At 56.8% G+C, this 14,237-nt stretch overlaps 2 protein-coding genes across 2 annotated transcripts; one reads left to right on the forward strand and one right to left on the reverse strand.

The window, feature by feature from the left end:
• Positions 1 to 2,336: 2,336 nt before the first annotated feature.
• On the reverse strand, positions 2,337 to 8,765 carry mbd5 (methyl-CpG binding domain protein 5). The gene is made up of 9 exons (XM_068756466.1): positions 8,653 to 8,765; positions 8,363 to 8,465; positions 8,052 to 8,223; positions 5,760 to 7,982; positions 4,015 to 4,235; positions 2,829 to 3,881; positions 2,667 to 2,740; positions 2,495 to 2,570; positions 2,337 to 2,399 (listed from the first exon to the last, which is right to left on the reverse strand). Exons 1-9 carry the CDS (start codon positions 8,763 to 8,765, stop codon positions 2,337 to 2,339), a joined length of 4,098 nt encoding a protein of 1,365 aa, XP_068612567.1.
• Positions 8,766 to 11,156: 2,391 nt separating this feature from the next.
• On the forward strand, positions 11,157 to 14,005 carry orc4 (origin recognition complex, subunit 4). Its single transcript, XM_068756459.1, has 14 exons — positions 11,157 to 11,169; positions 11,594 to 11,700; positions 11,781 to 11,857; positions 12,015 to 12,105; positions 12,198 to 12,273; positions 12,359 to 12,444; positions 12,516 to 12,564; positions 12,651 to 12,802; positions 12,877 to 13,050; positions 13,134 to 13,220; positions 13,302 to 13,410; positions 13,492 to 13,587; positions 13,656 to 13,720; positions 13,799 to 14,005. Exons 2-14 carry the CDS (start codon positions 11,644 to 11,646, stop codon positions 13,976 to 13,978), a joined length of 1,299 nt encoding a protein of 432 aa, XP_068612560.1. The 5' UTR covers positions 11,157 to 11,169; positions 11,594 to 11,643; the 3' UTR covers positions 13,979 to 14,005.
• Positions 14,006 to 14,237: the final 232 nt, after the last annotated feature.

Genomic DNA, 14,237 nt, shown 5'->3' on the forward strand with positions numbered 1-14,237 from the left:
CTCAGCTTACAGAACCAGAAGCCACTAAATGGACCCCGAGACGAGTCGAAGATGATTAAATAGATTTTAACTTATTTCCTGCCATTTATTCAGATTCCTGAATTGTGCTCGTCTCCTCTTGGGAATCCAGCAGAGGGCAGTGTGCAACAAAAAAAAAAAAATGAAAATGAAAAAAATGAATCCTAAGGAAAGGTGGAAAGTAAATAGACATCGCACGGCAGATCGTTCAAGTAAGAGTGAGCATGTTTTTAATATCTTAAACATCTGTGCAACATTCTTCAAATGTTACATCACTGCATGACCTGTAATGTTTCACAATATTTACATTAAACCTTTAAAAAAAAAAAAACCTCAAAGTAATGGACAAGCTATCCCTAACCCACATTAACGCAAAAAGAACCAAACCAGAGCAATCAAGTGCACGTCATACTTCACACATGTCTATTTTCTGTTAAGTATATATTAGTGGGGAAATATATACTTAATTACAAGTTGAAAAATAAAATACTGACAAGAGAAAAATTCACTCAGACTTCAACACGCACACAATCTCAAGTGGGACGGGGGGGAGAAAAGGGGGAGCACAGACCATCTCAAAACGTCCGATCACGACGAACAGGAAACTGATAACGGATCCATAAGTCATGGGTTCCCCCCGCATGTCCTTTCACGAAACAAACGGGCGAGAGGCAGAATGAACTTTACCGAGAGCGCTCGCGTTCTCCACGCAGAACGTCACATTTTGAAAACGGCAGGATTTCCACGCCACGGATTACAGTACAGACTCAACCGCGAGGTTCGAAAACGTGCACCCTGAAGTTTCTTTACGCTTTTGACATTTAAAATCATTCAAAAACTCTCAATACTGATATTTCCGAAGGCTGCGAAAGTCTTCAAAATGCCCTCGAGTTTTCCCGCGCGCGCATGGCGAAAGGTCGGAACGAGAAGACGGCTGCGAGATCCCTCAAAGACATAAACGAGTATTTCTCAGGTTGCGTTCGAGGCTCGTCGTTTCTTAAGAGCTTTTACCGTCGTCTCTCGCTCGACGGCTGGAAACGCAGATGATTTTTGACCGCCGGTTGCTACATTGCACTGGACGATTCTGCAGGTGGTTCTGAGCGCGGCTGTGGAGACGCCGCTTCGACCGACAGACTCGTGACCAAGACCTGTGATGCTTAAATAAAACGGAACAGGACATCTGTGATGAATATACCGTCTGTCAAGTGTTAAAAACATACGTGTACACATATAAGGCTTGAGTTCTCAACTCCTGGTAGTATTATTGCCATCTAGCAGATCTGTAAAGCTTAAAATAAATATGGAGTACTGTACATAAATAATTTACATCAACAAGTAAAAAACTAAAACACCCCCCCCCCGCGACGCCGCTGTGGCTGGAGGAAAGTCCACCTGGTGATGCCTTCAGGGACGCTCTGGGTTTCCCAGCACCGCCGATGCTTCAGTTCGCATCCGAACGTGCTGAATTGTAACTGTGATAAAAGTAGAAAATAAATCACAGCGCAGGAGCAGATGGACCAGAATGCAATGGGATGTTTGGAGTTAATCCTGATTGGCCCGTTCAGACAACCAGCCAATCAGGTTTAGATCAGAACGTCTGAACACTTCCTGCTGGTAAAGTTCATTCTGGATCAATACAAATGAACACACGAAGCGGTGTGTGTGTGTATGTGTGTGTGTGTGTGTGCGTGTGTGTGTGCGTGTGTGTGAACTCAACGCTCATGCCTGCGGTTCCCTGTAAATAAAAACGTAACGAGCGCGCCTCCCAGTCCGTCGTATAAAAGCTTTAAGGTTGTGTTCGTCGTTCTCCTGTGCACGAATAGAAAGCAACACGCCGGTTCACTTCTGCTTTGTTTTGTACAATAAAAGATAAAATGTGCATCCGGGCACGCCTGTACGTGACTGTACAGTATTTACATACACGTCTGAATAGCAGGACATTTCAGGGTTATCTATACACATATTTGAAAATGTATCAGAAATATTTGGACTGTCTATTTTTCTTAAATATGTAAGGTAATGCTTGGAGCTTTTTTTTTTTTGTGTGTTTTTACCGTCTTATGCTAGAAAAAAATAGGTAATTCAGTGAGCTGTAGACAAATTGCAACCATTTCTCCCCCCCCCCCCCCCCCCCTGCAGTGTAGGGTAAAACCGTCGGGTGACGGGAAGTTCCAGCACCTTCTGTAGTCCGTGAGTCCAGTTGGCATCATGGAGCAGGGAAGCACCGAGTCCGTGTAGCACCTGCGGCGAGCGCTCAGACGGCGTCCGGCGGCGCCCGACGGCTTCGGGGGGGCGCTCTTGGGCCGACGCATTCAACGTTATCTGGAGATCTTCCTCCTCTTGGGCTTGGGGAGCTTCACCTGGCGGTCCCTGGACGGCATCTGAAGCGCACGGGAAGACGCGCCGCGGTGAGGATGGCCGTTCCGAAGCGTGGCCCTCGGCCTCCGGGGGGGGGGGGGGGGGCTCAGGTACTCACCGTGGCCGACATCTTGTCCAGCTCGCTCATGGCCTCGTGGATCGCCGCTTCCAGGTGATTATTCAGTTTGCCCGGTCTGTGGGACGACATTCACACTGGCGTTAAAGCCGAGCGGCAGACTCCTCCCCCCCCGCGGCGAGGCCCTGATGGCCGCCGAGCGTCGTCTACTTACTTGAGGCCTCTTTTGGCGGCGCGGTCGAGCGCCTCCAGGTCGTGGGTTAGTGTTTTTAGCTTCTCTGGCTCTGCCTGCAGGGAAACGGGACCGACACACTCAGGACTGTTTGGTGGCACAGACAGACACCCCCCCGCTACCCCCCCCCCCCCGTTTTCTCACCTTGGCCTGCTCGCGCAGCTGCATCGCGGCGCCGTGCGTCCGTTCGCCCCCGGCCAGCTTGGCGGGCCAGGGGGGGAAGCCCTTCAGCTGGCCCCACACCAGCTCGCCCATGTTGAAGGTCCGGGAGCGGTAGTGGAGCAGGTCGGAGGAGGGCGAGTCCGGCTGCCTCAGGTCCTCCTCGCTGCTCAGGCTCTTGGTGTCCGAGGGGCTCGGCGCCGTGCCGTTGAAGTGGCCGTTGTAGTGGCCGTAGTCTTTGGCCGACGCCAGCGGCCCCTCCAGGCTGGTGGAGGAGCCCGGCGACTGGTCGTCCCCCGTCAGCTCCTGCCGCGGGGGGCCCAGGACATCCCCGTAACCCCGGGCGCCGAAGTGGGCGGCGGCGCCGTTGACGTGGACGCAGCGCTCCGCCTTCTGCTCCTTGTAGGCGGCCGGAGTCCGACTGCAGTCGCTGAAGCCGTAGCCGTCCTCCAGAAAGGCCTTGTCGTGAGCCGCGGCCAGGAGGTGGTCGGTGGACCCCTCGGCGGGCCAGGGGGGGGCGGGGGCCATGCAAGGACTACTCCTCACTCGAGTGGAGCACTCCAGGAACTCCTCCCCACCCCAGGAGCCGCTGCTGTGGGCATCGAAGCCCCCTCCGTGCTGCGCCTCCCCGTCCCACTGCCCCCTCGGAGTCCCGCGGCCCGGCGAGCGGAAGTAGTCGGCGGCCTCGTGGCTGTCTGGGGTGCCCCTCCCTGGGTCCACGTTCCTCTGGCCCCGCCCCGGCCTGGCCTGCCTCTGCCTGGCTTGCTGCGACGGCGGCTCCCCCTCCTGGTGCCTGTGCGGGACCGCGTTGACGGGCTCCCCTATGGAGGCGGTGAAGGCACTCATGGCGCTGAGGGCAGGCACCGGACTGGCCTGCGTGGTCCCGCTCACCGTGGTTGTTATGGTAACATGCACGCCCTTGCTCGCGGCGTCCACCACGGCCCTGTAAATGGCGTCCACGGACTCCGGGCGCCCGTCGGAGCCATCGCTCTGGGGACGCTGGGCGTCCCTGAACTGCTGCTGCGACATCATCCCCTGCTGTGGGCGCAATAACAAGGTCACGACACGAAGGTCACGACACGAAGGTCACGACACGAAGGTCACGACACGAAGGTCACGACACAAAGGTCACGACACAAAGGTCACGTCTCAAAGCGTGGCGAACATCTACCTGGTAGTTCTGGTACAGGCAGGCCATGGAGCCCGGGTTAGCGCCGCCGCCGTCGGCGTAGGGCGGGTTCTCGGGGAAGTGCTGCTGCACCTGGTAGGCTGGGTGGGGGCCGCCCCCCTGCTGCATGCCCTGGTGGACCTGCTGCTGGTACATCTGGCCTCCACCAGGGCCGACACGTTGCTGCAGGCCGCCCATGCCGCATCCGAGCGACGAGGGGTTCCCTGCAACGCCATCCAGAGGTCAAACGAAGGTCAGAGCGGCGCCGTGGTAGCGTCGCCGTCAACACCCGATCCGTTCGGGTCACACGCTTCCTGCATGGCGTACAGAAAACTAAAAACAGCGTTTCTGTTTCCTGAACGCTACGACGCCACGAAGCTACGAATATACGGTGTAAAAATACAAGACGGCAAACGAAACTTTGGGTAAATCCCAGCTTTGCCTGCTCGGACATCGAGCTGGAATAACGGGGGGCTCCATTCAGCACGCCGGCGGGATTTATACGCTTCAAAGCGTACCGTTCGCTAGCAGAAAGGGACGGCAGCGCGTGTCCGATCCGCGGCGCTGACGGCCAGACAGACGAGTTCTTAAAAAGACAAAACAGGCAGCGAGGCCACAGATGTAGGCGTGAATGGCGGCGCCGCGGCGTGCACACAAAGCCGAGGCCGAGCTGCCGGGGTGGGCGTGAGGACGAGTAGCGCCCGGAGCAGCTGCTGCGACGCCGCGGCGCTAAAGGGCAGCTGTGTGTGTTCTCCATTTTGTCCCCTCCCCTTTTCTTTCTTCTCCTCTCTCTCGCCTCGCTAACGCCGTGAACCGCGACTCGGCCAGAACCCCCCCCTCCCCCCATCTTCCCCAGGTCGTCTGCTGCTGCTATGATATAGTGACGGCTGTTGCCGGGGGAGGTTACCATAGGAACCGAGTGATGATTGGTGGCGCTGTCCACCGCCAGGAAGCTTGTTGGGGGAGCTGGGTGGGTGGATGGGGGGATGGGGGGCAGTCAGCTGGGCTGGAGGAGGCCTGGGGGGGTAGCACAATGAACTTCGGGGTATTTCTTTTGAGGGGGGGGCTTGCTTGCTGTCTAGAAACAGATGGCTAATGCTAGAAGCCCCCCCCCCTCTCACAGCTTCCGAGATCCAGAACACGTCCTCAAAATGAGCTCAAAGCCCGGCAGAACGTCGGTGGAACCGAGTTCCGTTCGGCGGTTCTCAGTTCTAATAGAACACGAGGGCTCGGGGGGGGGGGGGGGGCAGCACGGCGAACCGGGCCTTCTCGGCGTGAACAGGAAAAAAGCACAGTCACCCATACGCACACTGTGACGCACGAGTCGTCTCAGACGTGCACACGCTCACGGGCCGGAACCCTCCATTCAGGGTCCGTCGTTACCATAGCAACCAGCCCGCTGGGTGCTCCCCATCCCATTTCCATCTTCTCACACCGGTACAACAAAAGGGGGGGGGGGCACTGGCTGACTGAATCAGCCGCCTCGGTATCTCAGACATCCTGAGGTCTCAGTTCATCGCCGCCGCCGTCTTCATCCAACCATCATCATCATCATCATCATCGAGTTATTTTAGCGCTGAATATGAAACGTCCCCAAACAGGAGAGGGGGGTTCACCCGCTACGGGACGAACCGCGCCCCTCCCCGAGAAGCGACCGGACGTGCGAGTTTTAACTGGTACAGGTGTACCCTTAGCCCCGCCTTCTCTCTCTCTCACACCCAGCGGTGTGTATTGCAGTGCCGTCTCACCTTTCTCAGCGATGGCGTGCGCACAGCCTCCGTCGCCTCCCCCATGTGGCATCGCCACCGCGTTAGCCCGCCCCATGGCGTGATGGAGGCTCTGCTGCGAGGGGTGGGGGCCGGGATGGGACAGCGGTGGGGGGTTGGGGTTGGGACACCCCAGTGGCATGCGATCAGGACCCAGGGGGCCACAGTTCCTCATGGAGGAGGCCTGCATTTGGGCCATCATGTCGGGAAACTGGCCCGGGCGAGGGCCAAGATGGCCCCCGGAAGCGTCCATGTTGTGGCACTGCTGCATGGCGTCGCCCGAGACCCGCAGCCTCTGCTGAGCCAGGAGGTTCTGCTGCTGCGGACCCGGACCCGGACCCGGACCCAGACCCGTGTTGTTGCTGTAGTGAAGCTGCGCGGCCCCTTGGGGGCCGGCCGCCGGACGATGGCCGTGGGCGCTCTGGCAGCTCATGGACTGGAGCAGCTGCGCCATGGACGCGTTTGGAGGGAGGTGTCCGAGCCGGCCCACTTTTCGGAGCTGCTCGGTGGCGCTGGGCCCCGCCGCGTGGGGTCCGCCCATGCCCCGTTTGCTCAGCACGCCGTACGCCACGGCGTTGGCGTCGTGGCTGACCGCGGGGACGCCGGGCGACTGTCTCCGTTTGCGGGCGGGGTCCCTCTGCTGGGCCATCAGCTTGTCCCTCAGAGCCGCCCGGCCGCTCTGGCCCTCGGCGGCGTTGAGCAGCACGGTGGAGTTCGGCGGGAGCATCGGGTTTAAAGTGCTGTGTCCCTCCACGCCTCGGGGGACAACGCCGCCCCCGTTGCCTCCCCCACCTGCCCCCACGCCGGCCGCGCCGAGCTTGTTTTGATTTGCTAGCTGTGCTTTGGCTGCGGCCGACAGGAGACTGCTGGCGGGGAAGGAAGCGGCGTTCTGTTGGTTCAGGATCTGATTGAGGGGCATTCCCAGAAGTCCCGGGTGGCCCTTCTGGGATGCGCTCGGGGCCGCCGAAGACGACGACGACGAGGAGGAGGAAGGGGTGGGCGAGTACATGGGGCTGCCGTGCTGCTGGGGGGCGATCGAGTTCCCCGGTCCGGGCAGCAGCTGGGAGTCTTTGTATTGGTGGAGGGGGTCCGTTTTGTTGGTTGAGGGGCTCGAGGGCATGGCTGGCTTGGGAGATCCCATGGCCGACCCGGGGGAACGGGGGGGGGCCTTCAGGGGGCCGCAGGGGGCCTGGTGCCCCGACGGCATCGCGAAGCTCCCGTGCTCAGAGGAAGTAGAGGAGGAGCGCGAGCGATGAGGGGAGGCCTCTATCCTCCCATGGGGGGGTCCGGCTATGTGGACAGGGGAGGTGACCGGGGAAGGGGACATGGAGGACGCCGGACCGCCCTGGTGAGTCCTCTGAACATGGCCGCCGTGCCCCATGGGGCCGGGCTTGACCGTGGGTAAAGGTAAGTTGCTTGGCAATGGAACAATGGCGGGTGGGGGTACGTTTACATTCATCATTGGTACCTGAGAGTGGATGTTGGGATGGAAGTTGGAGGGGCTCGGGGTGGCGGGCCTGTTGGGGATGGGGTCCAGGATCCCTAAGGGGTCTTTTTCGGAGGGCACCTGCCTTTTCTGCAGGGCGCAGGATGGAGGCGGTGCAGGATGCACGGGGGGCAGCGCCTTGTGGTGAAAAGCTGCCCGGGGCATATCCATACCCGGAGGGAAGTTCCCCCGGGGCATGCTCATGTTCATCACCGGGCTTTTGGCGGTGGCCGTGGGGGAGAGGGGCGTGCTAGTCCTCCCCGTCATGGTGCAGGACGGCCCGTGGAGCATCACACTCGGCGGGGACAGAGGCGTCCTCGTGTTCCCGAGGAGCGAGGCGGAGCCGGGACTGCCGGCTCCCGGAAACACGCACGGGTTGGTCCTCGGAAAGCCGTCGGGGCTGCCCAAAGTGGGAGACTGCGAGCCGTCGCCGTACAGCTTCTCCCTGGAGGGGGGTGGGCTCAGCATGCCCCCGTAACCAACGCGGTAAGGGGATCGGGGCCCCAGCTCCCCGCTGCCCAGCCTCTGTGGCCGGGGGTAGCCGGGGTAGAGCTCCGGCTGCTGCGCTCCACCTGGATCCTGGGCTGCTGGATACGACCGCTGCTGCTGACCCGCCGCCATCGCCATCTTGAAGGGACTTTTGCAGTCTGTGCCGTCGTGAAGTTTCGTCCTTAGAGCTCGTTGAGCCGCCGGATGAGCGGCGAGCGGAGACGATGCACCTGAAACCAAACGAAACGCATTCGAGGTCCAATCGAAACCAGCACCGCGGTGCCCCCCCCCCCACGTACCTCCACCTGGGCCGGTCAGCGTCAGAGGCGGGTGCCTCTCCATGCTCTTGTGCAGCGTGGCCACAGCCAGAAGCTTCCTCTTGTGAATGCAGAGCTTGGTGACGTCTTCGTCCGCTTTCACGTCCTCCGCCGTCCTCTGCTTGACGGCCGCCCCCGGGTCGAAGCTGAACACCTGAGGGCCGAGGGGGGGACGGGGTCACTTTGCAGAACCGCCTGGCCGGCGGCGGCGGTTCTCCACAACGAGCTTCCTTTTTTCCGGAGGCGGCCGCTCGACCGCTTGCGCTCTAAACGAATCAGGGTGAGATAATTACCTTGTGGAGCACGAGTGGGCACTCCAGGCCACATTTGCAGGTTCCATCTGTCAGCAGGTAGGTCTTCACCTGCTCCAGGCTGCACAGCAACGAGCCGCTGGGACTGCACACAGAACACACGCGCGTCAGAGGTGCGAGTTCAACCGGCGAGGCTCCGGAGCACAAAGGCAGGCGTCCGAGAAGCCGAACCCGAGAAGCTACGTGTCGCATTCACGCTAATATTTTCACGTGGAGCTCTTCAGAGTTTATTCCCGACACGTTTTAACGCACGTTTTGACGAAGCGTCTCACCTGAGGTACACGACCCCCCCACTGCGGTCTGCCCTGCGCCGCCAGCCAATGGGGACCTGGACAGCGACGGCCCGCCTCTCGCCTCCCGCCTCGCAGTCCTTGCCGCCATTCATTGCTCCACCGGTTTTACGCTCGACGCCTCAGAGGTATTTCTATCATACATCAACCAGAGGCGTCGTCATGTCGGTCTACCAAAGCCGCGGTGGAGGAGGAGGAGGAGGCGGGGGGGGGACTCTGCTCTCGGGTGAGGCGGGCTCACAGCAGACCCTCCCCTCCGAGCTGCCTCATGGCTGCGGCGCCGGACGGCGAGCGGACCTCCATCACTGCGCCTCGTCGCTCGGAGCCACCCAACTTTCACGGGGGGGGGGGGAACCTCGACTCAAGTCTTTCGCCGACTAGCGTACGTCCCCTCAGGCGGACAGGCGGAGCGTGTTCACCATGTCGGTTCCCAAACGCAGTTGGGTGATGGTGTTCCCATGGTTCCCTGTGTGGGTCAGAACAGAACACTTTCATTTGCACCCAGTGTTGCGGCGCGTCGCTGCATTCATCGTGCCACCAAATCAGGAAATTACATTCACGAAAAGATGGTTTGTTTGGTTAATCATCATGACTGAATAAATGAAATCATTGCTTAGCCACACATGAAGATCAAACAGCGTCAGAGGCAGGCTTTTAGCTTCACAGCGATCTTATTCCACTGTTTAAATTAAGGAGAAGACTCACTAGGATACATTTTAATGCCGTTTCTTAATATGCTTTTTATACGCACAGGTAGATCGAGGTGAAAACAGAGCTTTGACCCTGAGGAGAGGAATTGTTTTTCCACATATTCCTGCTCCGGCTTGCAGGAGATCTTTAATGGTTTTGAGACGGCAGAAAAATGTACCATCCTGTACGTCATGGTTATGAAATCTCAGGTCAATGAACCAGGGAGCATGACTGCATGAAATCAAAACACGCCGTCAGACGGTCTGTCAGTCACGATTTGGATATTTCTAGAGTAAAAGTACCTTCGTTTATCCACACGCTTATGTCTACCAATAACCCTGGTCTGTCAGATGTTGTCAAATAAGTTACCTGTCCTAGTCACGCACCGTTTATGAAGTATAGCCCTGTTCATGCTAACAGAAAGCATTTAGGATACAACCTGTGCACCATCCAGATGGTACAGCAGTGGGTTCCGGTGTCCCTCTCTCGGAACCTGGCTTGATTTGGACTGTTCATCCTCAACCTAGCATTTAACTCCTGGTGCAACCCCACGGCTAAGGCTAGCTGTAAATTAGCCATGTTGTTCTGCAGCAGCCGTCAAAGTTGACAGCTACAACAAGCTAGCTGGATGACAAGGACCTTTTTCCTAAAACTGGACATCATGACAGCCGCTTGTGTACATTACCAGAGCAACCAAAGTGGCTAAACGCTAGATAATGGGGAATTAGCTAGGTGAGCGTTAGCCAGACTGCTAACCCAACTATGCCAAGTGTTGATTTATTAACGGGTTAGCCTCAAATGTCTGTCGCTAAAGGCTGCTCGGCGTGAGAAGTGACCGTGTCAACAACCAGTCCCCACTGCCTGCTCTTTAATGTAGTGGACACTAGCTGGGGGGGGGGGTTAGCCTACCAAGCGTCAGCTGTCTGGCTACCGCTAGCTAGCTAGCTAGCCAACTAGCTTGTTGTAACGAAAATGAACAAGAGGGCGAGCTCGGCTACGCTAATGACGTTTCAGCACTTAAATGGCTCGTCGTAGCCGGGGTCGCGCACACCGAGGACCCGCAGCTCGCATTCCGATTTCAAATTGTCGAAGTAAAAAAAAAAAGCAATTAGGCCCGCGTTCGGATACGAGCCAGGCAAGGCCCAGCGCCAGGCCGAGTTAGCATTAGCACGGGTTAGCTTAGCATGCTAACTACAAGCCGTGCGAACCCGAGTGCGAAGAAGATAGGGGGGACGCTTTTCAGGCACTAACGTCTCTGTCTGCGTCAAATCGAGCCGTAAACAGTCCGCTCTAACCCGGGCCCCCCAGCAAATTCATACCGGCACCGAAGCAGTGAACCGGGGGAGGAAAAACCGGTTACGGAATAAGAAAAAGAAAAATAAGAAGCCTACCCATTAGTTCTCTGCCACTGCTGGTTCTCCTACACTGGGATATTGGAAATGATGGAGAGCCGTAGTGCGCATGCGCGTCCAGAGTAGCTGAGAGAGGTGATTCACATCCAGAGTTCAGACGCATGAAAGCCCTGCAAAAGAAAAGGCAGGGATAAAATCATTTACAATGTTTTACAATCTCTGCACGTGATAACAATAAAATTAAATTACATGAATTACATTAATTAAGGGCAAACGGAGAGGAGGCAATAAACACGGGCGGTGAACAACAAAGCCGCTCTTGTCTGTTTGGATCTGTCCTGAATCTCAGCCAATCAGAGCCGGGCGAGTCAGCCACAGCAGGAAGTCGTCATAGCTGTCAGCGCAAGTATTCCCGCGAAGATCGAGGCCGTTTCCTTGTTGATACGACGCTCCTCTGGTATGTGGCGTTATTACAAACCAGTTTTACTTTAAGTACACAGCCGAACTGTTTACACGTCGCTAAGGCTTAGCGCGATGCTAAGTTAGCCGATGTAGCGCGTTAGCTAAGTGGTGTAGTTCAGAGTGACGCCAAACCCCATTCATAAATTGGGACTGATTAAAGCGTTCCTGGTCGACGGGAAATATTCAAAAACGTTCAGTAGACATGTTGGATCATTTCTGAATAATTGCGAGTTACTCTATAATTCGGCATGGATATCACCCAAAAGTATGTTTGCATTGCGCCTTAATCTTCTGTGTAGCCCCGGCGCACATCAGGCATAACGTGGGACGCCTAGTATTTATCAGCTGTTTGCATCCATGAAATGGCTCATTGCGTGTTAATTTTCTTAACTTTTTGTGATTGCTCTCTTTCCTTTTAGGAGTCATTCCACAATCAGGCCTGTGTTGCAGGTGATTTGTCGGGACCACCATGAGCAAGAGGAAGGGGAAAGACGCTCACCTGCCGATAGGAGAATGCATCGCGCAGGTTTCTAGCTTCAGCCCGTTTCCCTGCGACACAACGATTAATCAGGCGTTGTCTCAACACCGTGATGTCTTCATCTTTAGGTTCAGGGGCTCTTAAGGGAGCGGCTTTGCTGTCAGAAGCTCCCCGTTAGACCAGAGGGAGTGGAAGCCCAACACCAGTAGGTTCAATCAATGGTTTATTCCTCCTGCATATCGTTTATGGTGATTTAAAGGTGAAAAGTGAAAAGAGAGCATTATAGAAGAAGACTTCCAACTGCAGCCACCACTGGGAAGGAGCATTGTGGGTGTTGTAGTCCAAACGTTGTGCTTTCCCAGACACCTCCTGGAGCTGCTGAGGCGGACGGCCGTCCACGGGGAGAGCAACTCGGTGCTGATTGTCGGACCCAGGGGAGCAGGGAAAACGATGGTGAGCCTCCGCAGCCAATCGGACCCCCCATGGGGGGGGGGGGGGGAAACAGGGTTGATGTCTGAAGAAGCGTGCGGTTTTTGTGTCTGCAGCTAATGAAGTGTGTTCTGAGAGATCTGCTGGAGGAGAAGGAAGTCCAGAAGAACCTGCTGCAGGTTCAGCTCAGTGGTAACAACCCCCCCCCCCCCCCTCGTTTTCCCTCCTTCAGAGTATTTTTTTTTGTGAGAGATACTTTCCCACCCGCGTGCCACAGGCCTCCTGCAGACGGACGACAGGATAGCGCTGAAAGAAATAACCCGGCAGCTCCAGCTGGAGAACGTCGTCGGCGACAGAGTGTTTGTAAGTTCTGGGAAATAAATGGACGTCGCAAATGAATCGGATCAAAAGGCGTGTTCTCGGTGTCGTTGCAGGGGAGCTTTGCAGAGAATTTGGCTTTCCTGCTGGAGGCTCTGAAGAGAGGTTAGGCCCACTTGCTAATACTTTACGCCATTGCTTCCCGTCGAGGGTGCCGGACGTGACGTTTTTTTGGGGGGGTTTCCCACCAGGCGACCGCAGCAGCAGCCGGCCGGTTCTCTTCGTCCTGGATGAGTTCGACCTGTTCGCCCACCACAAGAACCAGACGCTGCTCTACAACCTGCTGGACGTCTCCCAGTCGGCCCAGGCCCCCGTCGCCGTGGTGGGCGTCACCTGCAGGCTGGTGCGCGGCCGCCGCCCTGACTGGTCAATCAATATTAATATTGCTAAGTTCGATAAAACCTTCGTTCTGCGCAGGACGTCCTGGAGCTGTTGGAGAAGAGGGTGAAGTCACGATTCTCCCACCGTCAGATTCACCTGCTGAGCGGCACCACGTTCTCTCGGTACCAGGAGCGGGTCCGAACCCAGCTCTGCCTGCCGGGCGGCTTCCCCGACCCGAAGTTCGCTCAGGACTGGAACGCCAGCGTCGAGGTGAATCAGGCGGATGCACGGAGGGGGGGGGGGTTCTTCATCTCGCTCCAGAGTGCCGCATGTCTTCTGTTTGCGTCCTCCAGGCTCTGAGCGAAGACAAGTCGGCGCAGGAAGTCTTGCAGAGACACTTCAACAGCAGCAAAGACTTCCGTTCGCTGCACGTCCTGCTGGTACGGCCAATCGCTGCTCCTCCTGCTCCTCGCTGCTCCTCCTGCTGCGTCGGGCGCTAATATTTGATGCCTCGGTTTCAGATTCGGTGTCTGAGTCGCGTCTCCGCAGACAAACCCTTCATCCGACCTGCGGACCTGCAGGAGGCCAGCAGGCTGTGTTTTGAAGATGCTAATGCTAACATGCTACATGGTAAAGACAGATGTTTTTTTTTTTTACTCTGACGGGATTCAATCGGTTTTTAATATTCCCGTCTTTGTCCCGTCTCTCCAGGCCTGTCCATCTTGGAGCTGTGTTTGATCATCGCTATGAAGCATCTCAGCATCATCTACGACGGCGAGCCCTTCAACCTGCAGATGGTTCACAACGGTACGGCGCCGCAGGTCCGAGCCACGCCTCTCCACGCCACGCCGGCGACTTGACTTTCTTTCTTTCAGAGTTTAAGAAGTTCCTGAAGAGGTCCCGCTCCATATACAGCTTCGAGCAGCCGGTCGTCATGAAGGTTCGGAGGCGTCTCGGTCCAGATCGGAAGAGTTTTTGAGGAACAATCGCCGATTCACCGACTCTCCTCCATCCTCAGGCCTTCGAGCACCTGCAGGAGCTGGAGCTGATCCGACCCGTCGACAGCGCCGCATCCAAATCCCAGAGGGAGTACCGGCTCATGAGTATCATGCTGGACCACAGTCAGATCACGGAGGCCCTGCAGAAGTACCCACAATGCCCCACTGAAGTCAAGCAGTGGGCCACGTCGCCGTTCTGATGCATGTATTTCACCAAATAAAGTTTCAAGTTCAATAAAAACGCAGTTCAGACTTATTTCATGTGAATGTGAATTCCATCCAATGTCTCAGATGCTGCGTGATCTGCGCTACCTGCAGGGGGCAGTGTTGTCTCATTCTGGTGCATCAATGAAAAACAGCAGTCACAATCTAAAAACATTTATTTACAACACGTGGATCGCTTCAGCTGAAAAACCAGTCGCTGAGAGTGGCAGCACTGGGATCTGTCTCTGGGATCAT

Source organism: Brachionichthys hirsutus, chromosome 24, assembly GCF_040956055.1.
Source record: "Brachionichthys hirsutus isolate HB-005 chromosome 24, CSIRO-AGI_Bhir_v1, whole genome shotgun sequence".
NCBI lineage: Eukaryota > Metazoa > Chordata > Actinopteri > Lophiiformes > Brachionichthyidae > Brachionichthys > Brachionichthys hirsutus.